We start from the raw sequence: 22,323 nt of genomic DNA on the forward strand, positions 1-22,323 counted from the left end.
CAAATGCACCAATGCATTGCACACCCACGCGCGCATGCGGTCACGTGCACACACCACACACACACGCAAGCACGCGCACACACACACACACACACACACACACACACACACACACACACACGTGCATGTTGGTATGTCCATCAGTTGGTCCAAATCAGAAAATCTTCAGAATTTTCAGTATTGTGTGACAATAATTCCAGGATATTACTAGGCTATTAACAACAAAAGTTTTGCCTGTTTCTCCAATTTCTCCAATTTAACCACAAGGGGGTAGTGTTACCACCACTTGGAAGCATAAAGACCGAAATGGTCAAACCTATGGTATGTGATGATGAAATACCTTTCTCTATGAAGAGGTGATGTCACCACATATGACTCATTTTAAGATGAGTTGTCCAGTTATTGCTCCTGTAGATGAAACTATACAGTGAGGTCATCCCGCACAGGCAGGCGCACGCTCTTGCTTTTATTGTTTACCTGATTTCAGTATGGATAGTTCACACAGATTTAGCCCTGGAAAGGTTTGTGATTGCACCGATTGATTTTTGTGTTTCTAATAACCTGCATGATTGTAAACAAACAATATATATTTTTAAAAACACCAGTAAGCAACCAACAAATGAGTTTAGAACTGGAAATTCTGGATTTCTGCAACCTGATTTTCCCCTACGATTTAAATTGTTAGCATTCTCTCTTTTTTTTGTTGTTGAACTATTCCCAACATTTTACTGCTTGTACTTGTAAGTTAGTGACAAATAAAACCTTTATTCTTGAGTATTATAAACTAGGCTACTTGTCCAATGATGATGCCTGATTATTATTATTAGTGGTCAAGCAAGCCCAAAGAAAGGGTGTATACCCCTTTTGTTATCGTAAAAATTCAACCGTTTTAGCTGTTTTGGCAGTTCTGAGCTATTGTTTTTCACAAAATTCTGCAATATGGTATAGAGGCCCGTGAGGATCCTTCAGGAACTGAAGCTCACGGCCTTTCGTCAAAAGACCTCTGACATTTAGATGGCCCCAGTGGCGTGCACAGACATTTAGAGGGGCAGGTGCTCAAGTGAAAAAAGGGCACCTTGTGCAGCGCATTTTGGTGCTTTAGCTATTGAAAAATAGCAGATCTACAAGCTCATAGCGCGCCACCGAGTGGCGCGCTACGAGCTTGTAGGTCTGCTATTTATTTATTTTTATCGAAGAACGACTGGCATAGAAACATAGCTTTAGATTGTGGGGGCCTAAATAATATAGTAGAAGCGTTTTTTATCAAGATTTGATCAATGTCACCATGGTCCACACACTACAAATTAAGAAAAAAATAAATATATATATATTTTTTTTTAAGAGCACATTGCCAAAAAGGGCAGGGGGTGCTCTAGCACCCCCTAGTGTCTATCTGTGCACGCCACTGCTCTGACATTTAGATCGCCCGATGAGTAAATTGTTATGATTTGCTCGATCCACTTTTAGGCCAAAGAATAACCACTCTCCTTGAAATCGCATGCGAATGGAGTCTGGATCACGGGATGTGATGTATGACGATGTATGATGATAAGAGAGCCCCCCTCACTTCACACAAGTGGGATTTTTATTTATCACTTGTTAAATAATTTCAGTCATCAATGTTATATTGCGTTAATATTTTAATATTATATACGTTTAATATTATAATTATTATAATTGTTAATTATTATTACTATTATTATTATTATTATTATTATGCGGCCTCTTCATCATTCATTCTATATTCATTTATTTACTTATTTATTTAGGTTTAATATTGTGTTGGCCTTTTATCTTCAAAGTTCCCCCATCATTTCCTCCAACGTACACAGGAACATCATCACCACTACCACGCCACTGAAAAGGACTTCATGTTATACCGTCCAAAGCTTCTTGTTGAGATACTGATCTCAGAACAGCTTGTATTCTCTGGTGGAGTTGGTACAACGCAGAGCTATTTGTACAATGGAATGGAAGTAGTAGAGTCAGTGCGAACACTGTTCCCAGACCAGCTCTTTAAGCCAAAAACGTATATAGGCTCCGTCGTACGAAGGTGTCGCTCTGCAAAAATGGCAGATCTACAAGCTCACGACGCGTCGCGGATGCGATCGGTGGTGAGCTTGTAGATCTGCTATTTTTACCGCTCGCCGCTGTCAAACGACGACGAAGTATAAATCCGCCGCCGCCGGCGACATCGTCGTCTTCTCTTCACCCCGCCCCGTTCATTTGGATTTCGTCCAATCAGAGACCTCGGTCCGGCCCTTTTATTCGATTTCCTCCAATGAGCGTCGGCGTTTGGGCCAGCCAGCCGAGCGGCCGGTGGGCTCTGTGGGGGTGGGGGTCTCTCACAGATGGACAAGCCGCTCAGGAGGAGCTACGACACGGATATAAAACCACCGACGCACCGGCAGATAGAATGAAACCATTCTTTACACCGAATCCATTCATTTAAATGGATTATATGACGCTACTTTATCGGAGGTTCGTGCGCGGTAGTCAGAGGTAAGCCGCCCATTCCCGTTAATGAAGCGTGTGTTATTAATTGCCTTGGCGTCATGTTGGTGCTGATGATGGAGGAGGAATTATTTTAACAAGATTGTGAAATGTCGCCGCCCGGCCGGGTCAACTGCAAGACGGGCTTTTAATGCGAATTAAGAACAAGTCTGGGTCACTTCTTGTTAATACTGCAGCTTTTTGCTGTTGTGTGTAGGCTGTGTAGGAGGAGGTTGTCGCTTTGCCGAAAACACTGGATAAGATAATACAATACATTAAAACACACGCTCGACTTGGACTTGTATATTTGTTTTTTCAACAAAGCGACACCGTAGTACTATTGCGGCCGCTCTAATTAAGCTTTAATTGAGTGGTGGTTGTCCCTAAACTAAAGTGATCTGTTTCTCATGTAGAGGTTATGGCTGATCGCAATGTCGAATGTCTGATGTGATGCATGTGGAATACTATTATTATTATTATTAATAATGATGATGATGAAGATAGTGTTATTATTAGGCTACTACATAATACTAGGCTACATCATATGTGAAAGATGCATTTCTGTTGCAGTGTAGTTGCACTTGCACCTTGCCCTAATGCAGGGGTTCTCAACCCGTGGGTCGCGACCCCTCAGGGGGGGGGGGGGGGTCGCCAAATTATTTTGTATTTTATTTTATTGCAACTGAATGGCTGGAAAATGGAAATGAAGAGTTTACACAGTACACATAATACATGCATTATAGGCCAAAGAGCATTTCCGGGGGGTCCCCAGCCAAAGACAGCCTACTTGCACCTTGCAGCTCTGAAAAAGAGAGACAGAACATGTTGAGATTATTATTTCCTTTGCTGTTGAGTCTAATTAAATAGCCACATTTGATTTGACTCCATATTGACTAAAAATAATGAAAGTTGTGTGTGTGTGTAATATTCTGAAGCCAATTATGACAGTGTGTAGGTGGCTAAGTGGCTTGGATGTTCTGTCCATTTCTTCTATGACCTGTAAAGTTGGACAATGTGGTTCACTGTCTTTATGTCGTGGCATTAAACAAACTGCCCCGCCGATAGGATGGTTCTGTACACAGTGGGGACCTCATGTTGTTGTATTGTCTTGGTGTTGTGTTTTTCTGTACTATGTGTTGTTTTTGTTGTGGGTGTTGAACAGAGCTGTGAAGATAAATATCCTTCGGGATAATAAAGATTATTATTATCTACTCATTCAACATGGCTCCTTTCGTACACAGCTCATCAGTCGAGTGGTGCATGGCGTGTGTGGCAGGCAGACCAGAATCAGAGAGAACCAGCGGCGACATATAAGGAGGGGTGCATTGAGGAAATCAGCTGAACTGTGGCGGATCCGGGAAGAACCCGGCCTCACATAGCACTCCTCTGTCTATTGCTGCTCAGCCCTCCCCTCTTCCTCTCCTCTGTCTATTGCTGCTCAGCCCTCCCCTCTTCCTCTCCTCTTGGTACCGCCTGCGTCCCCCTCCTCCTGTTCTGCTCAACCAACGGGATGACGGAAGGAAACCAAGCCCCCCCACGTACTGGCACAGAGCAGCCAGCTACGTTGTGCACCGATGAAAGAACCCTCTGCGTTGCAATGCTGAAAAACCCATGCTTCATTTGAAGGTAAACGTGTTGAAACATCTGCGCAAAGGGTTCTTTTTGGGGCTTATTTGAAGCACACATGAAAACAATGTTGTAAGAGACGATTGTGGTAGAATAATATTCACCTGCCTGGCTGGCGCTCCGGAATACATGTTGCCCCAGGACGGCATTGATCTTGACAGCAGCATGGCAGCGGGTTGCACCGGGGTCCTGCGCCACTGTAGGACTACGGCTGAGGCGTGAGCCTTTATCCCTTTTTTTTTGGGTTGGTGATCTTTTTGAAAAGGAGATCCCTGATAGTGGGGGGCGTGGAGGAGGTTGGCCATGGACTACCATGCGGACTGCTGCCTCTGTGGGTCGGAGGATGGGGGAGGAGGAGGAGGGGTTCCGGAGGAGCCCCCGCTCCACAGCGTCCACGCGTACCACCGCGTGCGCCCGTCGTCCTACCGGGCCCTGCGCAGCGCCGTGTCCAGCCTGGCCCGCATAGACGACTTCTTCTGTGAGAAGATCGGCGCTGGATTCTTCTCCGAGGTCTTCAAGGTACGGTGACCTCAACTGTTCCTCAGTTCATTGGTTTTTATCTTCTCTGAGGTCTTCAAGGTACGGTGACCTCAACTGTTCCTCAGTTCTTTGGTTTTTATCTTCTCTGAGGTCTTCAAGGTACGGTGACCTCAACTGTTCCTCAGTTCTTTGGTTTTTATCTTCTCTGAGGTCTTCAAGGTACGGTGACCTCAACTGTTCCTCAGTTCTTTGGTTTTTATTTAATTCAATTCATTCAGTGTTCAAAATGGGGTCCCAGCCAGGGACCCTTAGGCAGGGTTCATTCCAAAAATGGACCCTTACCTTACAGGTGTGTAACTCTGAGAGTGTACAAATGGAACCAAATGAAACCCCAAGGGTCCATTTGGTTCTATTAATACACTGTCAGACACACTCACTGTGTGTGTGTGTGTGTGTGTGTGTGTGTGTGTGTGTGTGTGTGTGTGTGTGTGTGTGTGTGAAAATGATGTCTTGAAGTTGTCAGATGTTACACCAGATGTTGCTGTACAGTTGCTGACAGTAGAGAAGTGACCATTTTGGACATGTACTGTACATTTGACCACAGTCTGGAAGAGGCATTCCTTACCAAGGTGCTTAAGTACCAAAGTCTTAAGGATGCTATTATACAGCTAGGCTACAAATGTAAACTACTTGTGTTCATATTTGGAAGCCTCTGTAATGTCCATAAATCAGTCGCGCGAGGGGCCTGCAAATTGCAGCATTCAGGAATACCCAAGCCGAGAGCTAAAGGTGGTTGCACACCGGCCGCGTTTTTCGGAAAACCGATGGAGAAACGCAGCTTAAAAATCCGAATTCGCGCTCGGTGTGTGGAGACCTTACGGCTTTGGCAAAATTCTGTTCGGTGTCTGCGATAATTGGCAGTTGCCATATACGTATGGAGAAGACGATGCTTCCTGTACCCGTGATCTGTATTCTGAAGCACTTGTTGTATAGTTTTCCAAGTTTGCACATCTACTATTGTTTGTGCAAGAACATACTTTACAATACTGTTAAAGTGATTCAATGGGCCCAGGCGGTGGCGTAACCGTCTGGGCACCCGACTGGTAATCCAGTCGCAGTGTGCCGTGGGTTCGACTCCCGAGCCCGACACGGCCTTTACTGCATGTCGTCCCCCATCTCTCTCCCGTTTCCTGTCAGCCTACTGTCTGTCCCTTAAAGAAAACCAATAAAAGGCGCAAAAAATCGCATAAATAAAAATAAAAGTAAAGTGATTCAATGAATGTTTTATTCATTAGAATAAGTTCCAGATGGCACTTAAGTGTCCTCTAAATGTCCAGCCAACACAGGCCCAGCAGTTCTATTGACCATGCAGAGCGGCACTTCACTGCTACACATTGTTTACTCAAGGTGAAACAATGCTTAGTTTGCTGTGGTGAATTCCACAGGGCATTCCTATGGTCCAATCATCTTTAATGGATAACTATATTTAAAGCCACACCTAAACTAACCTGCAAACTGGTACAAGCAGGATTCTTGCCTTGATTTTCTGTTGTTTGTTTTTCACTATGATATACAACTTTTTGCTATCTGAGCACCTTTTTAAAGGGACATTTCACCACTGGAAGAAACTCAAGTCACTCAGTGTTAGTAGTAGTATTTGTAGTAGAAAACAGTAGTGTGTTTGACTGGATTGCTAGATTACTACAATGACCATAATGCTTTGCTGCACTGCCCCACCTAGTCATGTTTGTCTGACTGAGACACTATGTAGACCAATGTCCGATGAGTCATCAGGCATTTGAAATACTAAAATATCTAAAAACATATAACGCACAAAAACCCAGAAAAGTGCTTCTTGTGGCCCAAACATCATTAAAATAAGATCTGTTTGCAAACGGGGTGATGTGGCCCTTTACCGATGTATAATTTACAGTATCACTGCAGATGTCGCGTTTCTCACGGAGCTGTGTGTAAGGGTGTGGCGTTCCTCACGTGGGTGTGTCTGGATAATATGGCGTTCCTCACGTGGGTGTGTCTGGATAATATGGTGTTCCTCACGTGGGTGTGTCTGGATAATATGGCGTTCCTCACGTGGGTGTGTCTGGATAATATGGTGTTCCTCACGTGGGTGTGTCTGGATAATATGGTGTTCCTCACGTGGGTGTGTCTGGATAATATGGTGTTCCTCACGTGGGTGTGTCTGGATAATATGGCGTTCCTCACGTGGGTGTGTCTGGATAATATGGCGTTCCTCACGTGGGTGTGTCTGGATAATATGGTGTTCCTCACGTGGGTGTGTCTGGATAATATGGCGTTCCTCACGTGGGTGTGTCTGGATAATATGGCGTTCCTCACGTGGGTGTGTCTGGATAATATGGTGTTCCTCACGTGGGTGTGTCTGGATAATATGGTGTTCCTCACGTGGGTGTGTCTGGATAATATGGTGTTCCTCACGTGGGTGTGTCTGGATAATATGGTGTTCCTCACGTGGGTGTGTCTGGATAATATGGTGTTCCTCACGTGGGTGTGTCTGGATAATATGGCGTTCCTCACGTGGGTGTGTCTGGATAATATGGTGTTCCTCACGTGGGTGTGTCTGGATAATATGGTGTTCCTCACGTGGGTGTTGATCCATTCTGTTGATCCATAGTTTGGATTGATTGGTCAATTGCAGCTTTAGTTGCAGTGCTTTACTTACTTGGAATCATAAATCATTCATCATCGAAGAGAGACACAGAGTAAGACAGACAGACGTGTGTACCTTGACTACTTGTTGTGTGATGTCACAGTGACAGCCCAGTGGATTTGTGCAGATCAAGCAGAAAGCCTATTAGTGTTTCACTGCTATTAATACACACGCAGACCTGTAGGTCCAGACGCTGTCTGAACTGACTCAATGACCCATATGCCTACACACATGACCTCACACGCTGAGTGCACGCCACACGCCTGTAGCAAATTTGGGATCCTCCTTTGTTTTTGTAGTGCCCCACTGATGGCAGATTTCTGTCCTGTCCTATTTTGTCAACATGTGCACCATTTTCTTGATTAATTTTATAGACCACAATGTGACAAAGCATCTGACCAGATGGCCTAATGGAAGGAAGCCCCTGGGGACTTTTTGTGTTATCCTTTTACGTAGCATCACCTTTGACTGCATTTCCTGTACTGTTAATAATCGTGCTAATAAAGTATTCAAGCAATCTAATGAATTCAATTCAATCAGGTGAACTTAATTTTTATTTAACCATGCACTTACTTACCCCATATTAAATAATGTTAAAACATCGATCTACAAGCTCACAACTCACCGGGACACCAGGTTGACAATGGTATAAATTTGGGACACATCGGCATTCGGCTGTAAAAAGTCAAATATTGGCTGATATATCGACCAAACTGATACAGTATATCGGCCTGGCTCTATTAAAGGAGAATTTCGTTGTTACGTCCCCACCAAAGAGGTTCAGGTGTTATTTTGTGCATTGTTGGCTATTTTCCCTATACCATAAGCCCTCAATGGGGGTTGGGTTTTTGTGCTAATTTGCTTATTTCCATCAAAATAAGTAGTAAAGTGTGTCGCTTGGGATACTATTTACATTATGAAGAGAGGATATATACACATTTTTATAATGTTTTTGCGATGGAAATAAGCGAATTAGCACAAAAATCCAATGCCCCATTCAATTCAATTCAATTCATTGAGGGCTTATATTAGTATAGGGGAAATAGCCAATAATGCGCTTTTGCACAAAATAACACCTAGCTGGACCTCTTTGGTGGGGACGTAACAACTACAAATAAAGGTAAGAAAGCCTTCTAGTCTGAAATTCTCCTTTAACAAGAGCCCTTAGACCTTTCCTAAGCTGGTTTACAAATGCGGGCGACCCCAGGGGGGTCCAGGAGGGAAAATAAAAAATATCGGAGTTGGAACCTGAGACCTTGACCAGCCCCATTTACCCGCTGAGAGCTGTTCATGAGGTGGACAGCTGCTGCCCCCGCCGGCGGGGGATTGGGGCTTAGGAGGTTTTAACCCATTCTGAACGGGCACCCATTTTGGTGTCAGCATCATGTTATGCTTTAGCTATTTAAAAATAGCAGATCTACAAGCTCATATCGCGCCACCGAGTGGCGCGATACGAGCTTGTAGGTCTGCTATTTTTGAAAAATCGAAGAGCGACTGACATTTTTAGAATCTGATCTCAGGTCAGAATGGGTTCATCAGACCAGTGTGTGTCCAGTGGAAACCTCGTATGAATCTGATCTCAGGTCAGAATGGGTTAAAGATAGGTCACTGTCCCTGTGATCAACCGGCGATTTAAATGTAGCATTAGCCATTCATTTCCACTTTCCACTCTCTTTCTTACTTAGGGCAGATTCACACTGAGTCTGTTTGATTTGAACTGTTCCCGAATACGATTGCCTGGTCCCCGCTGTCCATGATTCACATTGGCCTTGAATCTTCCACACCCGAGTACACTTAATTTGACTGTATTCAATGCTTTCACATTGCATCATCGATCCATATCCGAGTACACTTCAATCGGTCCCGAGACTACCTCCATGCGGTCCCAGGAATGGTTGGGTGCATGATCCGCTCCGGTGAACGTTGCGGTACGCAGCATTCACACTACCACAACATCTGCCAAGTGGTCCCGAGTGCGCACCCTGGACCATACCATGAATCTGCCCTTAAAATCTCCAGAGACCGTCAAAATAGAGCATTTCTGTTTTCACACTTCACAGTCTAGTAGTCAAAATGATAAAGTAGACTGGTAAATGACACGTACACACACAGACAGACAGTGTACACTGTACAGAGTACAGAGTATGTACTGTGCAGAATTCTTTTGATTCTGAGGGAAATTCCATTGTCAGAGCAGGTAGTGAACTACCTGTTATATATTCCTTGATATTTAGTGCATATACTGTGATTTGAGTCTTCAGTCTTGACCACTAGCAGCCACTTTCTGTTCAGTACCTTGGCCTGGCTGGAACAACTGTTCATTTAGAACAGCTGTTCCAAATTAAACTTTTTAGCTCAAAATCGAAATTTTGGGTCTTGAGCCGGGACCCAAACTAGCAGATCTACAAGCTCACATGCTATTTTCACTACTTCTTCAACTTTTAGTTTTCTAATTTATGGAATTTATTTGATTTTATTTATTCATGAAATTCCTTAGAAATAGCATTGAATAATGATAAAAACCATAATAATTAAATAATGAATAAATAAGTGGGCATTTACTTGCAACCAACCCATAAACTAAACACTGGTCCATGACCCACATGCAGTACGGTGAAACACTGATTTAAAACGTATTGACCACATGACTGGATCATGCTCCAATGGATATTTATTAAATGACCTCCAAAGGAGAGGTTTCAAGCACCCAAGTCTTCCTCAGACGTGGCGCTTCAAACGTCATTTCTGGTGATCAAAAATTAATATCTTTAATTTCTGTCTGCTCTCCAGGTACAACACAGGATTACAGGGCAGGTGATGGCACTGAAGATGAACACGTTAGCAAGCAACAAAGCTAACATGCTACGTGAAGTACAGCTGATGAACAGGCTATACCACCCTAATATACTAAGGTACGTGATCATATACAGATGCACGTACGTATGCAGGCACACATAGTCACACTACTGAGTTGTTTATTACAGTATTATTGTATTCAATAATTTACTCGTGCAAGTCCATTGCACGAGTGTCATTTCATTCAATTCAGGATGAGACTAACAAACAAAGCCTGAAAAACATTTGAAAAGACAACAGACGATCCTGACACTCAGGAGTAAAAACATTGAACTGTCTTTTTATTTTTAAGGCAACTGGCAACGTTTCGAACCTGGGAGTTCATACACATAAAGCGTGATTTATACTTTGTTGTACAATGGTCTCCCGTGGTTCTGAGCTTGTGGGTCGGCCATTTTCGGGACGACATCGTACAACAAAGAATAAACTAGAAAAAGTGCCCTTCCGGGCACAGGTCTCCACCAGGTTATCCACAGATCCGTGCAGTTAGAGGTAAAAACACTTTTGGGCCAGTTATAGCGCCACCTTGAGGCTGAGTTGAAATTGTTCATGTGGCATTTCGTCCTGGGCCTAGTGGGAATGTGGGTGCACAATTTCACGGAAATCACGCGATGTGTTCATGATTTGCAGCATTTTGTTTGAAACTGAGCACTCCTGTGAACTTTGGAAGCCAATCTTAACCAATCAGGATGGAGTCTGATAAATCTGAAAGACCCGTTTCGTTGAATGGCTCTAGAGAGACTGTGTACCAATTTGCGTGATGTTTGGACAAAATCTGTAGGTGTACTGTGCAAAAACTTGTTTTGCACAAAGCGGCCTCCTGGTGGCGCTATAACAGGCCGTTCTGGAAAGTTTGGGGCAGAGGTTCATGGTTGGCATCCAGGGAGTGTGTGTGCAAAATTTGGCATCGACCGGGTTAACGGTGGCTGAGATTAGCTGTTCACGGACGGACGGACGGACGGACGGACACACGGACGGACGGACGGAGTGCAAAACATACTCTCCCCATGCCTTCGGCTGGTGGAGACAATTAAGCATAAGCTCATACTGTAACTCCCCTGGTGGAGGTAATTAATTAACCATCTCCCCGATACATCTTTCCATCTTTTCCCAGGTTTCTAGGGGTGTGTGTTCATGAGGGTCAACTCCATGCTCTGACTGAGGTAAAATCATATTTACAGTATTACGCTTCTCTCGTCTCGTCTGCCTATGTCACACTATACATATATCACACTACAGTGCCACTGATTTATAATCTCATATACAGTGGTTCTCTCTTGGAGGAGATCCAGGGGGTCCCCCTAAACATTAACAACACAAATCTTGTATGGGATCCCTAGCACTAAATATTTTCAGATGGGGGTCCATGGGCCAGTTTACTTTAGGCCAGTGGTTTGAAAACCAACGCCCTAATAAACTCTGCATTGATGTTATAATTTCTGAAGCCACTGTGATTATGGCAAATAGGCTCTGCGCATAACTATGGTTCCGGTTCAGTTTCCCATAGCTTTGGAGGTTTGTTTAATTGGCACAGTAGCAGATTTCAACCAGAAACACGGTAACGGTAACAGCAGTGACTGGCTCAGTGTTAAAGTGTCCTTGAGCAAGACACAGGGGTTGTGTCTACCGAGGTGTGTCTTTCTGAGCACAGCAAATGTTTGAAATTGTTCCCAAGGGGAGCGGCGCGTATTTACGCTTTGCTGGAATTTGGAAACGCAAGCAGTTTGATGAGGTGCTGAGCATGCATTTTGCACTGCACGTGCACGGTTTTACCCGGTCAATGAGATGAGATATTTGTAACTCTCGGAAGCATTTTAGGAGAGCATCAGCTTTAGTGGACAAACAGCATAACTGCTCCCGATGAGCAGGTGGGTGCATTGCATGGTTGCCTCGGCTCTCGGTCTGTGTGTGTGTGTGTGCGTGTGCGCGTGTGCGTGTGTGTGCGTGTGCGTGCGTGTGTGTGTGTGTGTGATGGTCTGTGAGTGTGTGATTGGGTGACGAAGGCGCTATAGAAAATGAACGTTCATCAATTATTATACCATTCCAACCAAATCTACTGCTGTGCCAATCAAGCAAAGGTTCCTGTCAGCCTTGATTTGTTGATATCTTCTCATATATTTTGACCCAAATATATAAAATGTTAGGCTGATCTGGTGACACTTTGGTTTACTGTATGCTGAGACATATGAACTCAAGTTTTCTTTCTTTCTTTATTTCTTTCTTTTCTCTAGTATATAAATGGTGGTAACCTGGAGCAGCTTCTGGACAGTGATCTGTACCTGTCATGGGGTGTCAGGATTGCCCTGTCACTGGACATCGCACGGGGCCTGCGCTACCTTCACAGCAAGGGCATCTTCCACAGAGACCTGACCTCTAAGGTACAGTCTATTGCAGTAGTTCTAATTTCTATTTTGTCAAGGACCCCTACATTTGTATAGGTGCACCCTCCATCTGAAAATGTTTGGTGCCAGGAACCCCCCAGAAGAGAAGATTTGTGTATTTCCTATATTAATATTTATATTTTTAAACAAATTCTAAAATTGCAGATGTTTGTGCACTGCGAGCTTGCAGATCTACTATTTTTGAACAGCCAAAATATAAAATATGAATAAAGTGGTTCAAATGTGATGCTATTCACACCTTTTGATGGGGATCACAGTGTGACGCCTCGGGGTCCCCGGACCCCAGTTTGAGAACCACTGGCCTACTGTATACTGTAACCGCATATCATATACAGCATGTACTTATGGTCTGACATGTTAAGTCTTGTGTCTGTAACTCATGTCATGTCATGGTATACTTGACATTACTGGTGGTGGCAACCATTTTTCAAAAGCATACTGCAGTTTTTTTTGTTTGTTTTGTTTTACGTTATGAAAATCAATTTGCACAGACTTTCTTGTCACTGGAGCAATGAGGCAGTGTTGCAGAAGCATCATGTTACCTTGTATTCTCCTTTAGTGGTTTATGTTTGCTTGCTTTACATCAATTGCTTTCTCACATTGTCTAACTTGGTGTTAGGTTTCTATTCTCTATCCTGGGTTCACACACAGTTGCTGATTATTAATAATAATTACCTGGGATTAATAATAATTTAGCACAATGATTCTGTGTGTGTGTGTGTGTGTGTGTGTGTGTGTGTGTGTGTGTGTGTGTGTGTGTGTGTGTGTGTGTGTGTGTGTGTGTGTGTGGAAATTCTTCTCTGTCTGTCTTATGGGCCAGTTAATTTCAAAAGGATTGGGAATACATTGCCTATTCATCCGGAATATTGCTGACCGGCACTTCATATAGGCTTCGTATTTATTATAGCATACCTGCATTTCTTTATTGTGAAAAAACACAATGGTGTATGCATGCAACTGTGGAAAATAGTCCAGCAAATATTTGTTATGTTACTACGCATAATAGACACAAATGTAAACATTTTACAGGCAGTCATCATGAATGATGCACTGTAGAGCATCTGCTATTTTCACTAGTTTGGGTCCCGTCTAATTTCTCTTTTGAGCTAAAAAGTTTGGGAATCACTGCCTTGGACTGTGTGCAAGTTGAAGTCGCTCATTACTTTGTAACAGGTTGTCCATGAACAATGGAGGGTAAAACAGAAAGTGATTTTGGCTAGATTTAGCCACTGTGTTCTACATCTGAAGTTACTGTATAAACCTGTGTTACATTACACATTATGACAATTGAGAACAGGTTTGAACTACAAGGTTTGTGACATTTGGCGTTTGCTCATGTTTGAGCTGTGACACTGTCGTGTTCACTGCTGTGGTGTTTATGTATCTGTGTGTAGAACTGCCTGGTGCGCTGTGACAGCGGTGTGTTCACTGCTGTGGTGTTTGTTATGTTATGTGTAGAACTGCCTGGTGCGCTGTGACAGCGGTGTGTTCACTGCTGTGGTGTTTATGTTTCCCTGTGTAGAACTGCCTGGTGCGCTGTGACAGCGGTGTGTTCACTGCTGTGGTGTTTATGTTTCCCTGTGTAGAACTGCCTGGTGCGCTGTGACAGCGGTGTGTTCACTGCTGTGGTGGGAGACTTTGGCCTGGCTGAGAAGATCCCTACATACAGGTTAGTAAGCTGACGCCTGGTTACAAGTGGTTAAGTGGCTTTTATGAACATTTAACCAAAGAAAAGTATAGAGGGTATGCGCATGACCTCATCGTACCTGGAAGTTATGCGGGAACGCACACTGAGTGGCAAAAAACTACTTTCTGGCCTTGACAGCCCATTCATCCAAACAGAAAAGTCCCGTCTGATTGCATTAAAACAATGTTAAACTCACCAACATTGCAGCCGTACGAAAAGCTTGAATTAGCCTCTTTCTATCTGCAAAGTTTTTGTTTCATGAAAACCCACCATAGAAACGTTATGAGCTACTTTCTGTCAAGAAATGCCCTGCATTTGAAGTGTCAGAGTTTGGAAGTGCTTGTTTTCAATAACACAACATTTTGCTGCCTCCTGCATTATGTGACATTTAGAAACGGGTGGTACGCAGGGCGGTTGAGTGATTTCCAACAAGCGCTTCCAAACTCCAACACTCCATGCTGCTCAATGTGTTGCCACTCAGTCTAGATGAGGGGGGGGGCGTGTCCTGATGGGAAAATCATGCATGTGCATACTCTCTATTAACAAGAGCTTGTGACTACATAATAACTATATTGTATTAATTGGAACACAGGTTATTTATTATTATTATGTTTTTTTCTTTTTCTTTTTTCCCCCCTGAAATGACACGGTTTTGGACATTCATCCGGACAGCTACGACCGACCATAGCCTTTTAAGAATGTTGCGTCCGTGTAATAATGTCATTGGAGACTTTTGTTGAACGTTCCTTATAATGCTGAGTCAAGGGAAGGTCGTTTGATGTTGTGGTGCTGTTAAAGAAACCCATAAAGAAACAGATATCCAATGTCTATTTCTCTTCCATTATAGAGTCTATTTGGGGACGGGATAATGGTAGAATTAATGTCAGTGAATCTTTTCTTTACAGGTCTCTCACAATGCAGGCAGCGCATTGCGGCACATTGTGATCTTGTATATGTAGACGGTTATTTTCACTACTTTAGCTTGACACCCTTTTTTCTTATTTTTTTCCTTTTTTTGCACTTTTCAATCAAAGGCTTTTACACAATCTGTACACTTCCTTTAACTTAGGTAACTTTGTTTTCAAATATGATGCTTTGTATGGTCCCATTAACCTTTTTACTGACTCGGTAGGGTATTAAATCACGAGAAAAATGTTTGTAAATTCAGTGCTGTCTTGCTGTGTTCAGTGAAGGGGTAGAGAAGCAGCCTTTGTCGGTCGTTGGCTCCCCCTACTGGATGGCCCCTGAAGTGCTCAGAGGAGAGCTCTATGATGAGAAGGTAAACACACACACACACACACACACACACACACACACAGCAACTCTACATTTACCATCAACAAATCATACACTGTGTAAACACAACAGGACTCCAGTCTCTGTGTTGTCACCCACCCAGGTGGATGTGTTCGCCTACGGTATCATCTTATGTGAGATCATCGCCAGGATAGAAGCCGATCCTGACTTCTTACCCAGGACTGAGGTTTGTGTTTGTGTTTGTGTGTGTGTGTGTGTGTGTGTGTGTGTGTGTGTGTGTGTGTGTGTGTGTGTGTGTGTGTGTGTGTGTGTGTGTGTGTGTGTGTGTGTGTGTGTGTGTGTGTGTGTGTGTGTGTGTGTGTGTGTGTGTGTGTTGGATGCCACCAGTGATTTAAACATTTTAAATTCAAGTTAAAAGGTTAAATGATGAGATGAGATGATGATGAGATATACTTTATTGTCCCACAAGGGGAAATTTGTCTTGGGCAAAAGTGCATTAGTACATACATCAACGCTTTTTAAAACAGACAGACAATACAAAAAAGACAATACACAGTAGCAGCAAAGTACAAGTCACAAGAGTATCACAAAAGAAGTGCAAGTTGCAATAAGAGAAGGTATATAATATAAAAAAGTGTATTCACAGTTTATAATACACAATCACAGTAAAGTGCAATAAATAACTGATGAAGGTCAAGAAGTCCCTTCCCCACTAAGAACTATGAACTATGTGGCGGTTGTTTAGTAGAACAATTGAAGTGGGAACAAAATAAAGTTTGAAGCGGTTGCTCTTGCAACGACACGCTCTGTAGCGTCTACCAGAGGGTAACAGCTCATACTCTGAAGATAATATATGTGAAGGATCAGACAACACTCTATTTGACAGACTGAGCACCGTTTTCTCAAAGATTGTCTGAAGAGATGGAGAATCTTTCCTACCAATTACCTTCATGGCTGTTTTTTCCATTTTAGCTATTCTAGATTTGAGCTGGACAGAGAGTGTCCCAAACCAAGCTGACATGCCATATCTAATAATGCTACCTAGCACTGCATCATAGAAGGTTGACATGACTCCCTTGCTCACACCAAAGAGCCTAAGCCTGCGGAGAAAGTGCAAGCGTTGTGCCAATTTGGCACACAGATAGTCCACATGGACATTCCATTTGAGCTGGTTGTCCATTTGGATCCCCAGGTACTTGTATGATACAACCTGCTCAATTTGCATTCCCTCCATGACCACTGGGACATGGATGTGGACACCTTTTGGATCGAAGATCATCTCTTTGGTTTTTGTGGTGTTTAACATAAGGTGGCTATTATCACACCAGTCTTTAAAGTTATTGATCTCACTGATATAACCCACCGGGTGTTCAACAACCCTCAACAGGCTGACTATTACAGTGTCATCAGAAAATTTCAAGATGAAATTGTTTGGCTGACTGCTTCTGCAGTCATTTGTGTAAGCGGTGAAAAGAAATGGTATAGGTATGTATAGGTACCTCATTGGCCCCGGGCGGGCCCCGGGCTTCACCTCAAAATGTATAATAGTAAAGTGACATGTGTCAGTACTGTTGTTTTCAAAGAGCGTGCCAGAGGAAATGTTTACTCAGCACAGTCAGCAGACATGTTGGTTGACTGAGCCAGATCAATGGGTCGCTATGAGCTTCATTCATCATCTCTCCTCTGCAGACATGAATATTTAATCACTGCAATCGCGCGCGTGTGTGTGTGTGTGTGTGTGTGTGTGTGTGTGTGTGTGTGTGTGTGTGTGTGTGTGTGGGGGGGGGGGGGGGGTATCGAGACAGACATATACAGCAGTGTGTAAAATAAACGGGTCTATGACTACTCTACTGAGCTGCTTTATTATAACTGCCCCATCATAATAGTGGATCAGTAAAGAATGTCTGTCTGTGTGTATGATCTAAGGGGTTGTGTTTGTGTTGAAGCTCCTGCAGCTCCTTTCTATAGCAAAGACGCACACAGAACATTGTGATTTTTAAGCCGAAAGTAGGCCCGGTTCAACTTCTGGAAAGGAGAGCTGCTCCTCAGTGTGACTGCCCTGACTGTGTCTGACAATTAATTAATTGTTAACACATGTTTAAAACTCGTTTCAGCTATAGGCTATTATTAGTACTAATATTAAAGGACGGGACCACAGGGACGTCTGTGCCGTTTCCATTTTTGGCTAATAAAGTATTACATCAATCAATCATTAACACAGACATTGGGCTATATCTTCGTCCTTATCCCTAAACTAATTTGCCTTTTTTTTTTTACTATTTAAAAAAACCTTTTAAACAATATGCTCAATACTTCAATACATTTTGGAGTGGAAAATGTAACAATGAGTATATGTGCTGTTCTGTGTTTGTAGGACTTTGGGCTGGATGTGGAGGCCTTTGAAAACATGATTGGAGACTGTCCAGCTGCATTCTTCAGCATGGCAGTCACATGCTGCAATGTAAGGAACAACACACGCACACGCGCACACACACACACACACACACACACACACACGCACACGCACACACACACACATCTTTCAAAGCATATAGTAGTTTGATTTTCATGAAGCCACTGTGTTCCTTTAATGGAACAAATTATATTGTGTTAATGCAACGTGTTAGAACGAAGAAGCAAAGTGAATTATGACGAATCTGACCTAAAATCTAAAACTACAGAACCTAAGACAGTGTTTTTCTTGCCCGTTTACAATGATTAATAAAGTACTGCAATCGTTTCTTGCTTCTTAGTTTTGTAATATTTGTAATACATTGGCAAAATGAATCATTTGTGTGCAAAAAGTATTGGAGTAGTTGAGAACTGTTTCACCATGCAATATACTAACTAACTAACTGAGATTATTTTGGATGATCCAGTATCGATGGCATTAGAGATACTTGAATATGACTCACAGACACTCGGGTTTCCTTTCAGTTTGACTCCTTCTCTTTATTGTCAACTCCTGTCTTTCCGCAGATGAGTGCAGTGCGGAGACCGTCGTTCTCTGACATTGTGATATCTCTGGAGGGGATGGAGAGAGGAACAGAGGACCGTGACAAGACTACTTCTCTAGGTAAACAACACAGGGCAGGGGTTACAATAAGCATTCCTTTTCCTCAGAAAGACATGTTTAGTTTGGTTAAACCTTTTTTTTTGTACTTTAGTCCCTGTCACGTCAGGCCCTTACTGGTTGGTCTTTGAAAACATATGACAACATTACAGCATACACAATCTGCATTCAAAGATGTTCCTAAAAACTTTGTCATTGGTCGGAAAAAAAAAAACCCCGGTCGAAATCAAGGAAGCTCTTAGAAGGAAGTGAAGTGGTCACGTGACTGGGCTGCGCCATGACACTTTCATGTACACTTTCATGGGAGCCAAACTCACACAGGAAGTGCAATGAATACATGGCAGTGGACCAGCTCATAACAAACATTATTCATGAACAATTGAGACCTTTTGTAAAGTAATCACTTCTGGAAAATAACAGAAGACATATCACAGGTTGTTTTCTAATCACTTACTTTTCGATGTGCACAGAGTGCACAGTATATAATTTTATCTGAGGATCTAAACAGCAGCAGGTATCGTTTCTGGCTCCGAAGTATCGCGATATTTGGCTGCCAGACAGGAAACGGTGGGAAGTCTCGCGATACTTGGTGCGTTCAGAAATGTACTTTGTACTTTATGGTATCTCTATTTTTATAGAGATACCATACCTCTATAAAAATTACACAGTGTACACATCGAATAACAACACAGCAGACAATAATGTGTTACATGTCTTCTGTTATTTTCCAGAAGCGATCACTTTACAAAAGGTCTCAGTCATTCATAAATAATGTTTGTTCATGAGCTGGTCACTGAGCTCTCATTGACTCCAATGCATTCTGCCAAACTTCCGGGTAGTTTGGCTCCCGTGAAAGTGTCCATGAAAGTGTCATGGCGCAGCCCAGTCACGTGACCACTTCACTTCCTTCTAAGAGCTTCCTTGGTCGAAATCAAGGACTGTCTAAAGAGGACAAGAAGCGAAGACCGTACGGGCGACGCCATGTTGCTCACATGGTGCTCCATGGAAGGAAAGAAACATGCGCAGTTGCAGACCAAGGAAGCTGAACGCGGAAGTGTTGGCTGCATAAAGCCCATTGCGCATGTTTCTTTCCTTCCATGGAGCACCATGTGAGCAACATGGCGGCGCCCTTACGGTCTTCGCTTCCCGTCCTCTTTATACAGTCCTTGGTCGAAATCAGGAAGTAGACAGTGAAATCGACCAATGACAAAGCTTCTAGGAAAATCTTTGAATGCAGATTGTGGCCCCTAGATGTGTCACAGAGACTATATTTTGGTGAAACCACTCCTATAGACAGCTATGTGTGTCCCTGGCTGTGTCCCTGGCTGTGTCCCTGTGTCCGAGCACAGAGATATCTATGTTTCTCATGGATGGCTTTGATTAATAAGCATTAATCCAGCAAAATCCCCAAAAACGTACTCATGTGGTAGAAACACCTACATCCCGATGTGACGCACACGCAGCCACACACACGCTTATTACTCCTTTTTCTCCTCAAAATGAGACAAACTACAGTCTTTGAGCCGGAAGCGTCTAGTATGCTTACTGTATAGTGCAGATTGGTTTGGCACTGGCGCCACGTTGTGGCTTATATGGGAGCAGCAGGGAAGCACAAAAAGTGTTAAAATAACACATAATAATGGTTTACATAACATAACAATAATTTGTTATGTTGTGTTCTCTTGAAATGCACAGTGACTTAAGTGTGCTAGGTCCAAGGTCAAAAGTGAAAATAGCACATTCATAAGCTCACAATGTGCTCTGTTTGGATTTAGAAAATAATGGTCACAAATTCTATCACGAAATACAAAGTGACCCTTTCTAAATCCCTAACTCCCTCCTGTCTCTCTCTCAGAGTCCGTGGCCGTGGACGAGAGCCCCTACCGGCGCCGCCTCAGCTCCCCCTGCCACCTCGGGGGCGACCAGGGCCAGCAGCAGCAGCGGCAGCTGTCACGGAGCCAGTCGGACGCGTTGCCGGCGACGGCCCCGACCTCTCCCCTCCTCTTGGGCACCCCTGTGCGGGTCAACCCGTTCTCCCTGCGCCAGGACCTGAACGGCGGCCACTGTAAGCTCTTGGACACGCCCAGCAAGTCGGTCATCTCGCTGACCTTCACGCTCCCGGCTCCTTGTGGCGGCTCGTGCACCTCTCCGCGGCACCACCTCAGAGGGACGGCCAGAGCAACTCCCAGGAGGTGCCAGTCGCTCCCCTGCACCCCAGACCTGGGCAGAAACTGTGCCATTTTGAGCGATTCTGATGAGGAACCGGAAGACATGTTTAACGACGTGATAGAAGAAGAAGCTGGGAACGGAAAGAGGAGAAGCGATGGAATGTCAGCGGTGAGGGAGGCCCATGGAAGGATAGAGGGAGAGCCGGAGGAGGACGGGAGGGAGAAGAGATCGCTGAAGGAGGATGGGCATGACTGGTGTCATCCTCTGGAGCTGGAGGTGGTTTCTGTGGAGCGACAGGAGGAGCAGCAACGTGGGCAGAAAGCAGGGGAGGAGCTGTGCGTAACAGAGCCCATGGACTGCACCAAGTCTCCAGAAGCTGAACTACCTCTGCTCTCCTCCAACTCCGCTTCCCCCTTGCGTACCAACGGCCAATGGCCACTTCCTGTCTCCGACGGCCCGCCCTCCCTGCCTCCCCTCGAGAACAACAACGGTTCGTCGGTCGCGACTGGACGACAGGTACAGTGGGGCGCCACAGGACAGGGGAACGGTTACCACTGTTCCCAGTTCCTGGCCTCCTCGGACCACCCGGGCCCCCCCGCCGAGCAGGACGATGTGTTCTTCTGTCCCGGGTGCTGTCTGGTGGGTCTCAGCTTTCCCTCCATGTGCCTCCGTGGTTCGGCCGCCGTGCCCGGCCCCCGCCGGCGGTCGTTACCACGGCAGCGGTCCTACCGTAACCTCAACGGCCCTGGTGGCGCTGGCGGCACTCCCGCCACGACAACAGCCGCCGCTTCCGCCACTAAGGCGCTGTTGTGTCGCGGCCCAAATAGACTTGTAGCAGCATCTCCCTCAGTGGCCTGTGAGCCTGCACTTCCTCTGCCAGAGGCTCAGACATAAGCCTGATTGAAACTCAGTTGCACGCAACTGTTATTCTAGAAGCTCACAACACGTCGCAGACAGTGCAACACATTGTGAGCTTGTAGATCGGCAGAGCGCGAGTCAGCCAGTATGTGAACCACCCAGCAATAGCAGTTAGAGACTGTGTGATTGAAATGGAACTTCAGCTAAGCCAAGGTCAAAGTGAGATGAACAGAACCCCAAGCAGGGACAGGCTCTTAGCACTGCAACGCACATGGTGCCGAGCAACGCAGAGCTGACGTCTTCTATTGACTTCTACTGCCTCAACTCTACCAAATCGAACTCTACTGTAGTGCACTGTGTACTGTTTGGTTCTGGGATTGCACTAGAACAGTGGTTCTCAAACTCCATAAATTACAGACCTGCAAGGGTCTCTATTCAGAGCTCTGAGGGTCCCTGGGCCCCACTTTGAGAACCACTGCACTAGACAAAAAGAATGAGGGTTCATATCTGTTCAGTACGGTGGAGTAAGAAGACCAATGAGGTTGTACGGTACTGCAGTGTCTTATCTTTCAGCGGTGGTGATTCTTAAACATGACTTATTATCTCACCTCCTCTTGATTGTAAACAAGATAATTCATAACTCTGATTTGAACTATTGTAAATCATTCGTAAATAATGTTCTTGGATTTGTGCTTAAACTTTGTACTTAAAACAAAACAAAACAATTGCATAAGCT

General features: G+C 44.2%; 1 protein-coding gene across 1 annotated transcript; it reads left to right on the forward strand.

Annotated features, from left to right (window-relative positions):
- Positions 1–4,422: 4,422 nt before the first annotated feature.
- Positions 4,423–21,692, forward strand: LOC310859196 (dual specificity testis-specific protein kinase 2-like; the record flags this gene model as incomplete). The annotated part of the gene is made up of 10 exons (XM_083765597.1): positions 4,423–4,638; positions 10,076–10,197; positions 11,256–11,304; positions 12,373–12,519; positions 14,130–14,212; positions 15,419–15,509; positions 15,630–15,713; positions 17,862–17,948; positions 18,467–18,563; positions 20,416–21,692. 10 exons carry the CDS (start codon positions 4,423–4,425, stop codon positions 21,621–21,623), a joined length of 2,184 nt encoding a protein of 727 aa, XP_083621723.1. The 3' UTR covers positions 21,624–21,692.
- Positions 21,693–22,323: the final 631 nt, after the last annotated feature.

This window comes from Protomyctophum parallelum (assembly GCF_964188405.1).
Source record: "Protomyctophum parallelum genome assembly, chromosome: 5".
Taxonomy (NCBI): Eukaryota; Metazoa; Chordata; class Actinopteri; order Myctophiformes; family Myctophidae; genus Protomyctophum; species Protomyctophum parallelum.